Raw genomic sequence first — 18,880 nt, 5'->3', positions numbered from 1 at the left:
GCCACAAAATTTTATACCTGAATATCCCAACAACATTTAATATGTTAATCTTGAATCCAATAATCGGTGGCTTGTTTTCCTTTACTGTCCTCCTATACCTTAGCTAGTATATTAATCTATAATCATGCGTTAATATTAATTTTTGATACTAATCCTAGTTAATTTTTTACTATACAATACGTATACATTTATGCATAACGACTAACTACGTGATGTTTTAGTTGTAATCGACACCATTATAAATTTTAAATATTTTTTTAATTAATTTCATGCAAATCAATTTATTGGATTAACACTGCAAATTTTACAAAAATTATATGTAGTTTTACATTTTTGAATAGTAAAGCAGCTGAATACAATATTTGAAAAACTTTTGAGCTACCACTCTAAATAAATATATATACCAATAAAATAAAAACAATTAGTAAAAATAATCAATGTCTACATAACTGGTATTAATGATTTTTCATATTATAATTAACATTAATAACTTTCTGTACTTCTTTAAATTCTTAATGGTGGCATTCAATTTTTTTAATTTCAATTGAGTATCTATGCGCATCATATTATTTATTAATCAGATTAAAAATTTAATAAAATAATATCTTGGATATTTATTATTTAGGTACATTAAGAGACATTGTTTACGATATACAATGAAGTATCTACATTAACCAATACTTCAACACTTCTTAAATATACTTAATATTAATAATAACAACAAATTTATAATACATCTTTCTACTATAATATTAGAGAAACTAAATAACATTTGAATTTCAGAATTTTATTAAATATACATGTATCTTTAAATGTAAAGGTAGATGATAATAAATTAAAGACAACTATCATTACAGCTTTTAACACATCAATCTTTAAATTACAAATATCCTATAAGAAAAAAGTTACTGTTTAGTAATTAAGATTAGTAATTATAGTATCAATTATTGGAAAATATACACTTATTCTAATAAGTGAACTAAAAAATTAATTATAGCAATAAGAAAAAACAATGAGTGCTAAAGACCCTTTGGCACCCTCATAGATTATAGATACGCCAATGGTACTTATAAAATAAACTATAATATTATATTTTATCAAGTATATAGTATATTATTAAAGTTTGATCAATGAATTAAATACAAATAATAAAAAATGATGAAAACCTAACTTCACCGATTAAAAGCTAACTAAACAGGGTGTTAATTTATAGAAGATAAAATTTCTCATTATACATTTATCGAGAAATTGCAATTAGTATGAAATCTATTTCTTATTTATTTATTTATTTGCAGGCGAATAAAGCGGGAATTTGGATTTTATCTAAATTTTGGAGGTTGCTTTATTTTTTTGTTCTTATCAGGTTTGCTGTTTATCACTTGCTATCAAAATCGGGAAAACTGTACCCATCCTCTTAGTAGACTCCAGCAGTAACTTCATGTATGCCTTTTGAATTTTTGATAATCACTATCTTTTATATTTATTCGTTAACACTCGTCACTCATTCACATTTCACAGTAGTCAGTACTCAGTATTCAGTAGTCACTATTAACCACGTGAAGGTTAAATTCATGATATCAATTTAATTAATAAAATTATACTTCATTTTAAAGCCGGTATCCCTTTTTCCGACGCATTATTTTAAAGTAAAATAACTTACAAATTACGTAGCTATAATCTGTATTTTTATTTGTGTTATGTTCTATTGTACTAATACTTAATGGCATTATAATGGTGATAGAAAAAATAGAACTTCCAAGTTCCAATATATTGCTGTCTAGTGTATTGAATGTATAAAAAAACGATTACAAAGTATGTACACAGAATATAATCAGTATTAGAAATAATTAAGTCATTTATTATTATTTCTATAATGATTTTATTTGAATGTTATAAATAATAAACAACTATTTAATATTGATATTTGTCGAAAATTGCATTTGTTTATTAAAATGTTAATGACTTAAAAGTTATTAGCTTTTATCTGTAACTGCTGAAGTTACACTAGTTGATTCAAACAGTATTTATTTATGAATTCTCTATAATATGAATAAATAACTTTATAATGATGTTTTTTTTTTTAGATCGGCTATTTATTTAAAAAATCATGGATTCTAAATTTAATTCGAATAATACACCATTAATTGATGACCCTCGGTTTCGAATAAAACCAGTACAACAAATTGCTGCTGCTTGTACAGGAGCATTAATTACTTCCTTTTTTGGTATAGTTATTAAATTTGGTTGTATTAAAATTAACTTAAAAATAATATGAATTTAAACATTTTTAGTTACTCCATTGGATGTCATTAAAGTACGCATGCAAGCACAATCTAGAATTACAAATAAACATAAATGTTTTTTTTATTCCAATGGTTTAATGGATCATATTTGCCCATGTAATACATTAAAAAAAAATACCTCTGATAAACCTTATTACCGAAATGTTCAATGGTTCAACAGGCCTAGCCAATTTAATGGAACTCTTGTAAAGATATTTTAATTTAATGAAGTTATATAAATTAAAAAAAAAATATATAATTTTGTTACTTAGGATGCTTTTAAACAAATTAGTAAAAATGAAGGAGTTTGGTCATTATGGAGTGGACTAAGTCCGACATTAATACTTGCAGTACCTGCCACGATTGTTTATTTCGTATCGTATGAACAAATACGATGTTATCTTCATGATTTAACCAAACCATTTTATGCAAACAATAATCAAAATCAACCATTATGGATATCTGGTTTATCAGGATGTATTGCTCGTTTTGGAGCTGCTACATCAGTTAGTCCATTAGAACTCATTCGTACAAAAATGCAATCAAAAAAACTAAGTTATTTAGAAGTACATCAAGCATTGCAAAGCTTATTAGAGTATCATGGTTACAAAGGATTATGGAAAGGTCTTGGTTCTACCCTTCTTAGAGATGTTCCATTTTCTGGTAAGTTATAACTATTTTATTTCATCTGGTTTTATAATTTTATCATATAATAAAAGAAATTCTTGTGAACAGTACCAAAAATGTTGATGTTATTATTTAAAAATGATTACTTTTTTAATTTAATATAATGTTTTTAAAGGTATATATTGGGTTATGTATGAACATATTAAACAAATATCTGGCCAACCAACATCATTTATGTACAACTTTTTAGCAGGAAGCATAGCTGGAGCGGTAATAAAGTTTAATTAAAATTTTAACTTAAATAAAAATTAAATTTATATAACAGCACTATAGGCTTTAATTATTAATTAATTTGTATTAAATTTCAATAAATTAACATATATTAAAACTCATCTTATATTTTATAACATAATGAGAAGTATTATTTAATTTTACCCTGACACATTTTTTATTTTTATTAAATATTTATTGAAAATATATTTTACTATATTTGTATGATATAGCTATTGTCTATAAAATTACTTATACTAGTACTATATTTATTCTTTATTTTAATAATTGTTGGATAGAAGTTAAAATTATCGGCTAATTTATACTTAATTCAGAATAAGATTGAACCGCTTCTATACATGTACATCACCCAGTACAAAAATTCTTCTATTAAAAATAGTTTTTTAACAATTTTGGAAGAGCCAACAAATATCACTGATTATTTTAAGAAATTACATATTACAGAAACTAAAAAATAATTCATTCTAAAATTTATTTATTAATTTTTTTTTTTAATTAATATTTTATATACTTTATTTTCCAATAATTAAGTAAAGGTTAAATGTTTTAGTTGGCTGCCGCATTAACAACACCATTTGATGTTGTCAAAACAATTCGTCAAATTGAATTAACTGAAAAAGAAATTATAACAGGTTATTATTATTAATAATAATAATAATGATTAGAGCACAGATTTTTATGTAATAAAATGTAGTCAAAATATTTAAATATATACGTTGTTATTTTTGTTTAAACACATATTTAACAAAAAATGTTATCTAATATTCACTATTAAAATTTAAATAATAAAAAAAGAAAAGTACTAAACAGAAAATTTAATAATAAACTAGATCTGCTTGTCATCAGTGTAATAGATTATATAATAGTTGTGCAAATATTAACAAGAATTATTTATCTATTAATATTTTATTTATTATAACAAATTGACCATATTTCTCACAAAATACTGATTATTTCAATACGTCTATGAATAAACAATAATACAAAATATTTAACTAAATGTGATTATTTGTAAAAAAAAAATGCATTTACTTAAAAAAATGAGAAAATATGTAATAAGTAATAGTTTTATTTTATTTATGGTGTTATGAAATATTCTCATTTTTATCAGAATTAATAAATTCAATAACATTATGTATTTACATAAAAATGTGTGCTTTAATGTTGATAAAATAATTAAATTTTGTATTTGAATGAATTAAATACTTAGTAGTTATTTCAGAACCTCCTGGAAAAGCTTCCAAATGGACATTCAAAGCAATTATTGACCTATATCAGACAAATGGAACACATGCAATTTTTAGGGGTTTAGTTCCTCGGATAATCAAAGTAGCGCCTGCATGTGCCATAATGGTATCCACATTTGAATATGGAAAAACATTTTTTCAGAATAGAAATATGCAAATTTATTATAAAAATATTGAAGAAATACTTTAATATGAAAAAAAAAGTTGGAAAAATTTATTTGTAAAATTATTCATGGTTACCATAAAAATACTAAATATATTATTATGTCACATTTGTAAATATTGTTGTTTTGTTTTTTTTTATTGTATATAGATATTAAATATATGATTAATTATCACAAAAAATAATATTATTTATCTTGTTTTTACAAGAAAGGTTAGTAAGTTGGTACTGCTCTGCTATACTATAGTCGATTTTGAGCAGATCTCTGTAATAGATGTCTGATGTATTAAATTTGAATTAATGATAAATCATTACACAAAAAATGATTCTAAGCGGATACGATCCATCAATCTACTACAATAAAAATTTCATGATTGTTTGATAATTTTATCAAAGTAATTTATTTTTCGATTTTACAATTTAATTTTTATCGAAAATATTATTTTTGTAAAATATAATAATTTATGTTGAAAGTTTCAATTATCCTAAAATTATATAATTAAATTTTCTAGGTTTTTAAAGAAACTAAATATTTGTTATAGACAGTTAAAAAAAACATCAACATTTTTAATTATTTATGCAAATTTGACTCAAAAATATAAATGTATCCAAATTCTAAATTAAGTATTAAAAAACTAAATTATGATAGACACAAAAAAACACATTGTAAAATCAGTACACTCATCGCTTAGCTTAGAATAAAAACTAATAAATGTTACAAAGTTTTACTTACTTAATTTAAGTGTTGTGAAAATTAGACTATGATTTATAGAAAAAGCTAATTTAATCATTTGGTAAAAATCTCAAGTGTCTACAGTTTTTCGTTTTTGAATCATAAAAAAAAAAAAAATCATTAAATTGTTAATTTTTAATTTACACATCACGCATATTCAGTTTTCTTAAAATTTATAATCCAAACGCTCATAAAAAATGTTTGTGAAATTATGTTCAACTTTTTTTTTTAAATTTTATTTCACTGAAACCTGCTTCTCACGATGCAAATGTTCGCTTGAACGTGTTTAATTTTTAGCGAATATTCGCACTCTAGTTAAGACGCTTTATATACATTGCGAACGGTGAAACACAAAATATCATGGAAAACCATATGTATTAAATTTGCAAATTTTTAGCTGAATGAAAAAATTTTAATAATCGATAAAATAGTGAAAAACAGAAAAAAAAAGTAGGTAATCGAAATTTAACATACATATCTTTAAATAGCTCACGGATTAAAGTATTTCTAAAATATTACTATGTCTAGATTAAAACTATTTTGTAAAATTATCAATTATCTACAGTTATTTATGTTTGAATTACAACAAAATTAATTTTGATTCATATTTTTTATCTCTAATTTTTCCTAACTGATTAATTATTACATATACCTACATGAATATTTAATATGTTATATCAATTATCATACTATATTTATATTTTATAGGTATATACCGCATATTTAATGATGTAGGTATTGCTAAACTAATTCATAGGTACCTATAGTATATCTATATACTATACTTACCAACTTACCTATATATATATATATAATTTTTTTATTAGTTTTTAATACATAACTATAATAGCTCAACAATTATTTAATAAATATATATTATCATGCCTTAAGTAAGCTTCATGTGTCAGTAGCTTCACTCGTAATACTTGAGATTGAGGTTATGGATTCTCCATTTTGGTTTAATCTATGAACATTAGATATTCATGGTTTAGTCATATAGAATAGGTACATACTTGGATGTATTTATGGCATATTTACATTATGCTCCTAATTCCTATATAAACATATAGTAATTTAATAAACTATTACAGCTATTTAACACATAGGTAAATTTTTTGTATAAATAGGATGTAATATATTTATATACTGAGTACAAATCAAAAATATATAAACCTACACTTTAAAGTTTAGGTAATATAATATGTAATATAAGTACTAATTAATAGTAAAAAGTTATTTATAAGATGTGTAAATACAAAAAACTGAAATTCATAGTTTAGATACTAAATTTCTTTTTAATTTATAAAAAATGAATATTTATTTAACATCATAAAATATGTTATGACTTATAATCCTATTTGTTATGTAGTGTTAATATGAATAATAACACACGTACTTTGTAGTCCTTTATTGTTAGGTAACTCTCTAAATTGTAATGAATAAGTTCTAAAAGTGCCTACTTACCGATGGATAGTCCCCACCGATCATATAGGTAATATGATATTTATAAATTTATAATTATCATTAATATAAACCAACGTGTGATATACATAAATGCTGAATATGCAACACTATTAGTTAACAATTTATTGATCCCAAATTGTATAAATAAAAATAAATTTAAAATCTGAAGAAAAAATTTAAATGATACTTGACCCCCAGTTTCTTTAGTTGCGCCACTACAGATGTATAAAGTTTAGCGAATAGTCAATCTCAACTCACAAGTGTCATTGTCTAAAAATAAAAATAAAAAAAAAATTATTTAATATTAATTGAATATGATTTATAATTGGTTTTATATTTTTGTAAATTCATATACCTATAAATTTTCAATAATTGGCTCAGTGAAGTCGGCACTATCTAAATGGTTTAAGCTTATAGTATTTCAAAATTCTAAAATTTAATTTGTTATTATTTAATAATTAATATATAACTACTAATTAAGTAATTTTGAATAATGATTAAAAATCAACAATAATTAACACTCAATTATACTTAACTAGCTATAAGTTATAAATTTATAAATAATACCTACGAATATTTATTATTATATACCGAATAAAAAATATAAATATTATATTGATAATTTTTGTAAAATAATAATCTATTAATACCTAATGAGTAATGGTTAATGTTATTACTAACTATAGAGTATTAATTTTTACGGATAAATGATTTATACTTACCAACCTACCCATCCACCCATCAATCCAAAATTTTAATTTTTTAAGTACATACTTAGCGTTACTAATAATCATTTTGATATAAATAAATGAATTCATTTACGTAAAATTTGTTAATACGTACACGTTATATTATAATTTTTCCTTTACAAATAAAAATGTATGATCAAGGACCAAGGTGAAGTACCTGCATGATATATAGTATATATACATGCAAGTTAATTATTTGATAACAATTTTTTTTATATAATAGATAAATATAATTAAACAAAATAATAAAACATAAAAATAAATAAGATGTATTATTTTCTTACATCAGGTTTCCATCAAATCTTTAACAATCATTTACATACATTTATATTATACTGCAAATTTGTAACAATTAACAATATTTTTAAGCTTTCATTCTTTAGGATAATGATCAGAATATTTTGATAAATGATCTTCTAGTGAGTTCATTTGTTCTCTGAAAAAACAAAAATATTAAATATATTTTCATTGAAATTATACAAATTCTTTTAATAGTTTTTTTTTTTTTTCTGATATTATTACATTTATAACTTTAATTTACTTATGTACGGTTAAATATTACAATACAATGTTAAGTTATTATAAGTATATTATTTATTTTATTTAATACCTCGATAGTAATAATCAAAATTATCATTAAATAGATTAAATGTGAGTTGTGACTTACTTTAAAATTTAATATTTATACATTTATAACATAGTTCCATTAATGGCAATGTAAACTCCCTAACTATCTGTTAAGATTTATTTAAATTTATTAATAGCATGAATTTAAAAAAAAAACTGTTTTATAATCTTATATTTACTAAATTACTCTTGTACCTATAGCAATAGGAGAATAAATGGAGAAAGTAGGTAACTGGTACTTGGTAGAGGTATGCACAGGTCGAAAATTTGCAGTCTTGGTCGTCCGATAACCTTTTTTAACAGCCTGGTCGAACCCGAGTACAATTTATTACGTGTAAGCTCGACCCGAATAAGTCTTCATTTCTTTTTTTAATTAACTCAGTCTCGAAGCATGGCGAGATTAAACACAGATACAATAAAATGTCTATGATTTTAAATAAACAGGAAGCTAGCTTGCAATAATCAAAACACATAATTTCATATCATATGTGTTAAAATGTCGCATTTTTACGGGACTGTTTTTATCAAATAAAAACTAATAACAAATAATATTTTCTTATTATGAACCTAAATAAATAATTCATGAATTCCAGTCCAGCCCGGGAAGGGTTAATTTTGAGCCGATTCGGCAAATGTATGTCTTTAATAAGTGGTTAATGTTCTGCTATATAGTAGGTGTTGTATATAACTATATCCTATACCTTATGAATGACTAATTAGTCGTTTAGATAATTAGTATGTGTTAAATTTGGATTCAATGATGAATCATGGCATACGACTATACGTCTATACGATATTACGATAAATTATTACTAAGTATATTTTATAGTTTATTTATTTTACAATTAGGTATATTGTGTTGGTAGTACCTAATACGTGGTAGTTTGAATTAATTTTTGGCAAACAATTGCATCTGAAAATATCATTACTCGTATATAAATAAGAGTCCATACGAATAATATTTTCAAATTACAACAGAATAACTAAAATTGTTAATCTTTATTTAAACACCTACTTTTATCAAAATGTTAACTTAAAATAACTTTATATATATAATATAATATATAGACAACACTTGATTAAATTATTTTTATATTGTTTGGTTATAATAGGGGCGAATTTAGGTATGTGGTGGCCCTTAGGCGAAATGCATTGTGGAGGCCCCTTATGCATAAACAAGGAAATATATTTTTTTACTTATTAAATAACATTGATTATTATATTTAGTAGTAGTAACAGTTAATTACTTATTAAATAATAAATAATTATAAAAAACAATCAAATCGAGTATAACTAGTTTACTAGTATAAGTAATATCATCATAATATTAAGTGTAAGTAATTAAATAAAGAATAATAATAAATAATAATGTCAAGCAATTAAAATTAAATGCCTGGAACTTTCCTTAATTTTATTTGTACAAATTTATTAATAATGTTATGAAAATCAAATTTTCTTAAAATATTGAACTCATAGCTCATTATCACTAACTGATTGAGTCTGTATTCATCCATAGAAGTACGCAATCTATTTTTTATGTACTTTAAATTAAAGAATGATCTTTCACTACTGCTGTTTATAAACAGATAAATGCGAAGAACTACGACATTTTGACGAATAATTCCAGACCCACGTGAGCATATAGGTATTTTAGAAAATCATTTATTAATATTATTACAGTCGACGGTGCCACCAATCACGGACAGCATAAAAACCTATCTTATTTAGAATCTTAGACACTGTTCATTGTCAATAAATGCGAATACATTTATTATTAGTTAGTAAAATTAAAATATTTAAATGTCCAAGTAAAGTTCAATATTATTTATTACAACTTGTATTCAATTTTTAAACATTTTAGTACATCGAAAAAACTAAAAATCAAATATCTATAAATAATTTAAAAAGAGGAAATTTTATTATGTGTAAAAAATACTTATATACCTAAGTATTTAGTAAAATTTTCAAGTTCATTCATTTTTGAATTACACAAAAATAACAAAATATATTTTGTGAAATGCATTTAAATTGCTATTTTTCTTTAATTTTTTTATTTTTTTCCTCAATTATTTCAAAAAGAACTAGACAATAAAAATTAATTATTTTTGACTTCGAAAAATACTATTTAGATTAAATTTGCTACAAGAAACAATCCTCAAAATTGAAGATCGAACCATTTTTACTACCGCAAAATGTGATGACAAACACACAAAAATACTTTAAAATAAAAAACGAAAACAAAATATTGATAGCAGATGTATAAAAATATTTATCATCATTGATTTTAGAATAAACTATATTCTAAATTCAATACTATTATTAATGTTTTATATTTATTTATACAAAACCTATGTTATATTATGTTGTATTTGTATACAATAGCGTAGACAGGAGGGTTTTGACCTTTTGGATGTTTTACCTCCATTGATTTTTATTTAATTGTTTTAATATTTTTAATCATTCAGTAAATTAACAATCAAAATAAGAAAACTACGGTTAATATAATGAATTCAAATACTTTTATATTATAAACAAAGTAATTCTAATTAAAATTCATATTTTGAATGACCTTCTTTTTAGTTTTTTATGTTCTAACTCGCTAGATTTTAATTTTCTAAAAAGTGACCCTTTAGTCATTTTGAGTTGCCCATCCTTGGTAAATACCTAAACCTTAACCCCCACCCCGCCTATTCAAAAATTCTGGCTATGCCACCGCTTGTATTTAACTATAATTATATAACTAAATTTATTTATACTTACAACAGATTATTTGGAATTTCGTGATAAACATCATTAAACATTTCTCTCCAATTCGGTTTATTTTTTTTTGATGCAACTGCAAATGACTGCATTAACTAAAATAAATTAATAAAAATATAAAGAACATATAAACGTAACGTATTTTTTTTTTTATATGAATAATTATTGTATAATTAATTATATTTACTTGTTTTTTAGTTTCTTTTTCATACTCAACATCATTTTGATCATTCCAAAGATTATTTTTCTCAAGTAATTGCTTGAATCTTATAATTGGATTTTTATTTGCCCATTGTTTAATCTCGTCTTTAGATCTGTATGCAGTACTATCATCAGAAGTACTGTGATGTCCTCGCCTAATTTGATTTTAATTTGATAATATAATTCTAATATAAAAATTAATTATTTATTACAAAGAATACCTATAAGTCATAGCTTCTAATAAAATAGGTCTTGAGTTAGTCATAACATATTCTCGAGCTTTTAAAACTGCATTATACACTGCAAGAATATCATTGCCATCGACACGAATAGTAGCAATTCCATAACCAGGTCCATAACTTACAATACCATCTCCTCTATACTGTTCATTTGCTGGTGTTGATATAGCATATCCATTATTACGACTTAACATAATATTATTATTTTTAGTTTGAACAATAAACTTTAAGTTATTTTTATTTACCAAAAAAAATATTATTGGACAGTCCAGGGTAGACGCAAAATTAAATGCACCATGTGCATCTCCTTCGCTTGAAGCTCCCTCACCAAAATAAGCAATAGTACAACGATTTGTTTTTGACCTTTTGAACGAATATGCTGATCCGACAGCTTTAAGATTTAAAAACAAATATCAGCTTAGTATAATGTTTTATTAAAATTAAATATATCAATTTAAGTATATGTATAATAACTTATACCTTGAGGTAACTGAGTAGCAAGTGGAGACGAAAGAGTTACAAAACTAAGATTTGTAGATCCATAATGTATTGGCATTTGTTTTCCTTTACTAAAATCATCTATATTACCAAAACATTGATTCATACATTGTTCAGGAGAAAATCCTCTGTATAATAAAACTCCTATAAAATAATAGTTATTAAATAAAGTAATTAATTATTATTTTAATAATGAGTGAAGACTGAAGACAATGAAGTAAATACCAGCTTCTCTATATTGCCCATACACAAGATCATTAGAATGTAATCCTGCTGCACTACCAATTTGTACTGCTTCTTCACCTTCATTTGTCATATAAAATGATATTCTGCCTTGCCTTTGAGATTCATACAATATTTTATCCATTATAGATAGCAAAACCATAGATTTATACATTTTTATCAACTCATCATTTTCTGGTATCTGTGTTTAAATATTGCTAATATTTAGTACAATAAATTATTAAATTAATTATTATTTTTTTTTTTTTACTTACAATTATAGATTTACAATTGTTAGATATGTCTCCAGTATCATTCAATATTTTAAAAATAGGCACTGAGCTATTTAAAGGCGGTTCATTTATATCTAAATTTGATGTATAATTAACTTTATTGATTCCCCGATAAACAGGCTCTTCTATGTTAGCTGATATTGTACTACTTAGCATACATTGTTTCTAAAATATATTAACACAAACATAAATTAATAATAAATCCTGAATAACTAATTGCTATATTTTATGAAGACCTACTCTCATTTCTCATTAATAAACTTTGAATATGAACAGAAATAAAATATTAATGAATCCAAAATCATAAGAAATGAGTTATGTGTTAATTTTGATAGAATTATTTCAATAAAATAAATGAATGTACTTATTTTATTTATTATTACCCGTCATAAATATGAAAAACAATTATGTAAATATCGTAATAAGAATCAAACATAAAAATACGTAAAATTTGTTTATCCTATAAAATACATTTAATCCCCTTCCTCTCTGTCCCAAAATATTTATGACAAAAATATAAAATTGCGTATATTATTCCAATAATTTTTAAACATAATTTATAACATGACTAAATTTGGTCTGTGATTTATATTATGAATTTTTTTAAATTGATATTATTCTTTTTTTTTTTTTTTTTTTTGTTAACGTCTAAAACTTTATAATGTATAAAATTATTAAAAAAGTATTAGTTAACATTATAAAATCTGTCCAACTGCAACCACAGTTGTTATAAGCTCATAGTCATATATTAACAATATTTTTTGTTTATTGATATATTGATGTATAAGGTAAATGTATTATTACCTGTTACGATAGTAATAAAGGCAACTTTTTTCATAAATTAATACTGAATATATTTAGCTCATTTGAGTATGCTGAATAATTATTAGACCAAATTAAAGAGCCAAATTCTAGGTTTGATCTAACTAAAGAAGTACACAATTTTTTTAAACATATAGGATTTCTATAGTCCTTAGTATGTCCTGTAATAAATCCCAAACATTGTATATTCCTTATTTATCACTTATTTTTAAAAATAGATCAAATTCAAAACAAATGCTTAAATTTGTAATAGATGGACATCTTTCAAGAGGATGGTTATTAATAAAGTAATTATGAAAAATATGACTTTTACTGCGTGATAAAAGTTATAATTATACATTTATCATAATTTAAAAATAGATAGTTTTTTTTATTTTATAATACAATCTTATTTAAATTAGATTGTAACAAATTTTGGTCAGCAACATTTTTGATTTTACAGTAAATTTTAACATCATCAGCAAACATCAAAATGTTCACTGAACTATCTAGAATAAGAGGAAGATCGTTAATGAAAATATGGAAAAGAAGTGGTCCCAAATGAGATCCTTGTGGAACTCCTAAGGTAATTAAATATTCATTGGAATAGTGAAAAGAAATTTTAACTACTTGAAATCTATTGTAAAGATAAGAAGATAACCAATTTAGAAAGTTTTCATTAAATCCAAAATGTTTTAACTTTAAAAGTAATAAAGAGTGATTAACTTTATCAAACGCCTTTTCAAAATCGATATATATATTGCATCCATCTGATAACCTTGATCAAAACTGTTGATAAGAAAATTTTAATTAACTAATTAGTTAGTATTATTAGAGTGCTTAAGTAAAATCCATGCCGAGACATTATAAATGTATACGATATACATACCATATTTTATTTGGTTTTGTAAATGAATATTATGTGAAGTGACAATATAATCTGTAAGCCCCACTTTGAAGGACAGATCTGAGTTAAAATAAAAATATAGTAGGGGTTATAAGTGCTTTGCTCATCACGGACTTGTCATAATAAATTTGTCTAGCTGCCCATTCCCTCTTACAAAAATCCTAGATTCACCACTGTAAACACTATAATACCTAATAACTCACATAAAATTAAATTATACTTAATGAAGTAGTTAATAAAAAAGTCATGCAGATAGGCCACAAAGACAGCAGAGTGTGCACTTTCCGGATAAGCTACAATTAAAAGATCTGGCCAAGTCTAATCAGCTGAGTCATTATTAACTGTGAATATATCTAACTATCCTTTAGCAGTGGCGTATAAAGCGAGATGGCTCAGAGAAGTAATTAGGTACAAAATGCTTTTAAAATAAAAACCAAGTATGTTATTTCAATTTTTTATTGTTGGTGCCAACATTTTCATAGACCATTTAAATCCACTACTAGGCTAAAATCATTATATAGACGTCTTTTTGTTGTTGTTTTTTTTTTTTTGGGGGGGGGCTTTTTTATTTACACCATCTATTTTGATATCATTCTCTATTCTATCTAACCATCTCTTATTCAGTCTTCTCTCTTTCTCTTTCTTTCCTTCAAAATTAATTTCCATAGCCGCCCCCATTACCTCTAAATCGCTTTACCTCGTAACTTCGAATTTCAAAACTGTAGAATATTTGTGTAATTTATTTAAGATAATGGCACTTATATTAATATAAAAAAGTCATTATTATTACTATTTTTATTTGATTATGTGTAATTTTAATTTATTTATAAATTTATATTTATCTTTTGGTTACCTACAGTAATATTTACATTTGGTAAATACATTTATGGATATAAGTACCTTAATAAAAAAAATACTTATCTTATCCTAATTTATAAAATAGCTCGCCCTGAACTAAAAATATATAGTATAGATAGTAAAATAAAACCTAAAATGTATGCTTCATAGGCATTGGATACCTTAACTCACGATGACATAATATGCAATCCAATTAATTTGTTGTCTAGGGTTGCTCGGTTCGTTTCGATTTACCGTATGTAATCCGTCAGTCCGGGTTAATTCCTAGTTTGACGTTTATTTTACTTTTATGAATTCGACTTAAAGATTATTGAACACAAACTATTTGTTTAAAGAAAAGTTAACTATTTATATTAATATTTAATTACCGTTATGAAATTATAAAATGAATTATATTAATCTTTACTAAATCGCTGGCTTTACACGACTGAGTTACAATAGACAGCAATTGCATTGTTATAAGAATAATCAAAAAAAAAAAAATAAATAAAATACATTACGCTTACATGGCTAAAATGTCTGAGTATTTATTAAAAAAAAATAGCATATACTCTTAATATTATACAGCCAAGGATTCCCAACAAATTCATACTTTTAAAAATCGCTATTTTAATTTAATAACAAGTTATAGAGTTATAAAAATAAAAATATTTATTATTATAAAACAATATTAAAACTCAATATCCCATTTAAAACAGTTAGTTATATAGGAGCTTATATCTTATTTGACAGGCCATAGAAGGCGTTTAAAAAAAAAATAGTATGTATGCATACCAAGCATAGATTTTGTAAAATAACATTTTTTACCTACCTGTAAAATAATGCTATATTTACAATTTGTAAAAGAAAATAATAAGAAAAATATAGGTAATATTTATTTTTATATATTTTATTAATATGATGTAGATACTCCCTCAAAAAAAATTTAAAAAAATGAGCCACATTCATATTTCACTAAAAAAATATCTGAGCCACATTTCTAAAGAAACTTTTATCATGGAGTGTATCTTTAGGGACGTATGTAATTTGCGCCAAAAACAACCCCCAAAAAAATATGTCTTTTGCGCCACATCTAAAAATTTATTTTGGTAATTTGCGCCAAATAAAACAAAATAAAAAGGCATTATGTAATCTGTACCATCGAATACCTACTAAAATTGTAATTTACGCCATTGTTCACTTTATAAAAATTTTAATTAGCGCCACTAATATTAAAGTTATAAATAAATGTATGTAAGTAAAACAAACTCCATGTATATTAAATAAGTAAATTTTCTTTTAGTATTAAGATGTATAAAAATCAATATAAAAATTACGTTGCAGGACACGCATCTAGTACGTATTATTGTATATCCTATACGATATCAGTAAATTTATCTGCTGGTAAATTGCAACTGCTATTGAAGTTGTGGCGTAAGTTGCATATTCTATTTCATTTACTGTCGTGGCGCAAAATAATAAAATTAATTTGATTACGTTGCGCAAAATACTGTTATATTTTTATATTTTGACGCAAATTACATATTTACTTAAATGTACCTATTCATGGCGCAAATTACAAGTAATAAAATTGGCGTAAAATACCATCTCCCTTCTTTAGTAACCACCTAAAATTGTTTAATTAATGATATTCAAAATTCCAAATACAGTATTAAAAGTGAATTAATATTTTATTGTACTACATTTGTCCCTTACAATTCGAGTATAAAAAAGCGATCAAGCAAGTAACCGTTCTGCTGTACAACTACATATATAGGTATTGAGTAAACCTCTTTCATTGAGTAAATTTACTTTAATCTGTGTGTTAAAGTTAAATTCAATGATAAATAATTGTACACGAATTATAACTCAAATCTAAGGTCAGATAAGTACATAATATCATATATTTATATTATAAATTATAATTATTTATTTTAGTAATTTATTTTACTATTTACTTATTAGTAATATGGTATAAATTAGATATAAAATATTATAATAGATAAAAACCAGTAGCTTAAAATTTATCTTGATTACCTATAAGTATAAACTAAAATAGTATATACATAAAAGTTTTAACTCTCCGCGAATAATTTTATTTAATTACTTCTAAATAATTAAAATTATTGATATTAGTTTAAATATTTGATTTTGTCCATATTTTGATTTCAATTACCTACAAGTCTCAGCTATAAAAATTAAACATTTTATACATTTTTAACTACAAAATAAATTCCGAATTTCGTGATTTTGAAAAATATTAATTGAAAATGCTTTTAAAAAAAATGTATTTCAATAAGATATCTTTAATATTTTTAAAAAAATTTGATAATAACTTGACAAATTTTGTATTCACTTTTCAAGCTTTTTGAACAAGTAAAAATAGCTCAAATACAATCAAGATATTAAACTTTACTATAAAAAAAAAAACATTTATTAAACATTTCAAGTACTTACCTATGGTTATTTGTTTTTGAAATATGAAAAATACTTATATTATACTACTTATTATTAAAGTTCATAAGTCGACTATAATCACTGATATTGTTGAATACTAATTAGGTGTTATTTATTATTAGCTAAGATATTAATATTATGTATGTATAACTTATATTGATTAGAATCATAAGCATATTAAAACTAAAATATGTTGAGGTAAAGTTCTACCAACATTACAAAATACATTATAAGAACTCTAGTTTTCTTTCTTTTTGTATTTATATTTTATAGTTTTAATTTTCAAATATTTCAGTGCATTTGACTATTTAAACGTTTAATATTTTTCAATGGCATATTAATCATATTATATTTTTTGTATTTTACATTATTATCAATACTATGATGCATCTTAAAACTATTATATAAAAAAAAAATGTTTGTACACTAAGAGATTCTTTTATTAAACAACACTCATTATTTAAAAATCTATAACGCATTTTAAAATATTTTTTTATATAAATACATAATGATCATTTCCATTTTGATATAAAAAATTATTTTAACATATTTGTTATCATTGTAACTTTTAAGTTTACTTTAGTGAAAGACAACAAAAAATTTTAATTTCATATTCACAAATAGAATATTTCTCGAAATATTTCAATAGATACACAAAAATCAAAATCCGAACGAGTAGTTTGAGTTATAAATGTTTAAAGTTTTGGTGTGAGGTGTGGAGTGGAACGAAGAAACCTCATTAAATGTTGGTCTACTACTTTACTCATCAAAACTTTAAATATTTATATATTATAACTCATCCAAAATTTGATTTATTTATGTATTGAAACATTCCGAAAAATATTATGCTTCAGAATATGGAATTATAAATATATCTTATCTTTTAAATAAAAAACTTAAAAAATATACAACGATAAATATTAAAAAAAAAAATTTTTTTTAAATGTTTGTTCCATAAGAACTAGAAATTATGTAAGACAAAATTAATATATTTTGAAGTAGGTAATGAATTTTGTTTAATAAAAAAATCACCAAGTATAATATGTGAATATATTGTTATTGTTAAAATATTAAATGTATTACTTTAAACAGTTTTATGTTGATCAATCTCTTAAGCATGATCACTGCAGAATATAATCGTGTATCGTTCAAAATTCAAAAAAAAAAAAATATGAGAAAACTTTTTACACAGTAACAATGCCGGTACACTAACGATGAAATACTCAAATGTCCGTCTACCACACTTTTTTTCTAATCAGATACTAATACGGTTTAGGTACTCATAGAACACCGAGAATACGCCGGTCGGCAACAATAACACAGTGCGTCATGCGTGTTTTGACACCTGTAACCTGCTGTGGATTATCTACGTTTTACGTGACCGATGCTTTAGCCAGCAACGGGCCCCGCTCGCCAGATGCCTAAGAGTTCCATGGGCAGACCGGCACCGCTAATAATTTTGTTTAGCATAATATTATTCTT

General features: G+C 23.8%; 2 protein-coding genes across 3 annotated transcripts; one reads left to right on the top strand and one right to left on the bottom strand.

Annotated features, from left to right (window-relative positions):
* The first annotated feature begins 910 nt into the window (after positions 1-910).
* Positions 911-4,648, top strand: LOC112598078 (solute carrier family 25 member 40-like). 2 transcript variants are annotated; one of them, XM_025344416.1, is made up of 7 exons: positions 911-1,812; positions 2,085-2,225; positions 2,292-2,488; positions 2,555-2,945; positions 3,085-3,179; positions 3,751-3,832; positions 4,414-4,648. In XM_025344416.1, exons 2-7 carry the CDS (start codon positions 2,108-2,110, stop codon positions 4,635-4,637), a joined length of 1,107 nt encoding a protein of 368 aa, XP_025200201.1. In that variant the 5' UTR covers positions 911-1,812; positions 2,085-2,107; the 3' UTR covers positions 4,638-4,648. The 2 variants fall into 2 exon arrangements, with proteins under 2 accessions (XP_025200201.1, XP_025200202.1); XM_025344417.1 differs by having other exon boundaries at positions 934-1,812; positions 4,423-4,648.
* Positions 4,649-7,799: 3,151 nt separating this feature from the next.
* On the bottom strand, positions 7,800-18,767 carry LOC112598005 (2-oxoisovalerate dehydrogenase subunit alpha, mitochondrial). Its single transcript, XM_025344300.1, has 9 exons — positions 18,482-18,767; positions 12,379-12,561; positions 12,107-12,305; positions 11,864-12,025; positions 11,631-11,774; positions 11,366-11,570; positions 11,131-11,299; positions 10,944-11,038; positions 7,800-7,992 (listed from the first exon to the last, which is right to left on the bottom strand). The coding sequence occupies exons 1-9, from the start codon at positions 18,515-18,517 to the stop codon at positions 7,929-7,931; spliced, it is 1,257 nt and encodes a 418-aa protein (XP_025200085.1). The 5' UTR covers positions 18,518-18,767; the 3' UTR covers positions 7,800-7,928.
* Positions 18,768-18,880: the final 113 nt, after the last annotated feature.

The sequence above is a fragment of the Melanaphis sacchari genome, unplaced genomic scaffold (assembly GCF_002803265.2).
Source record: "Melanaphis sacchari strain LSU unplaced genomic scaffold, SCAv2.0 Contig44_pilon_pilon, whole genome shotgun sequence".
In the NCBI taxonomy this organism is placed as follows: domain Eukaryota; kingdom Metazoa; phylum Arthropoda; class Insecta; order Hemiptera; family Aphididae; genus Melanaphis; species Melanaphis sacchari.
The sequence above is the reverse complement of the archived record's forward strand: the minus strand, read 5'-3'. Positions and strand labels throughout refer to the sequence as shown.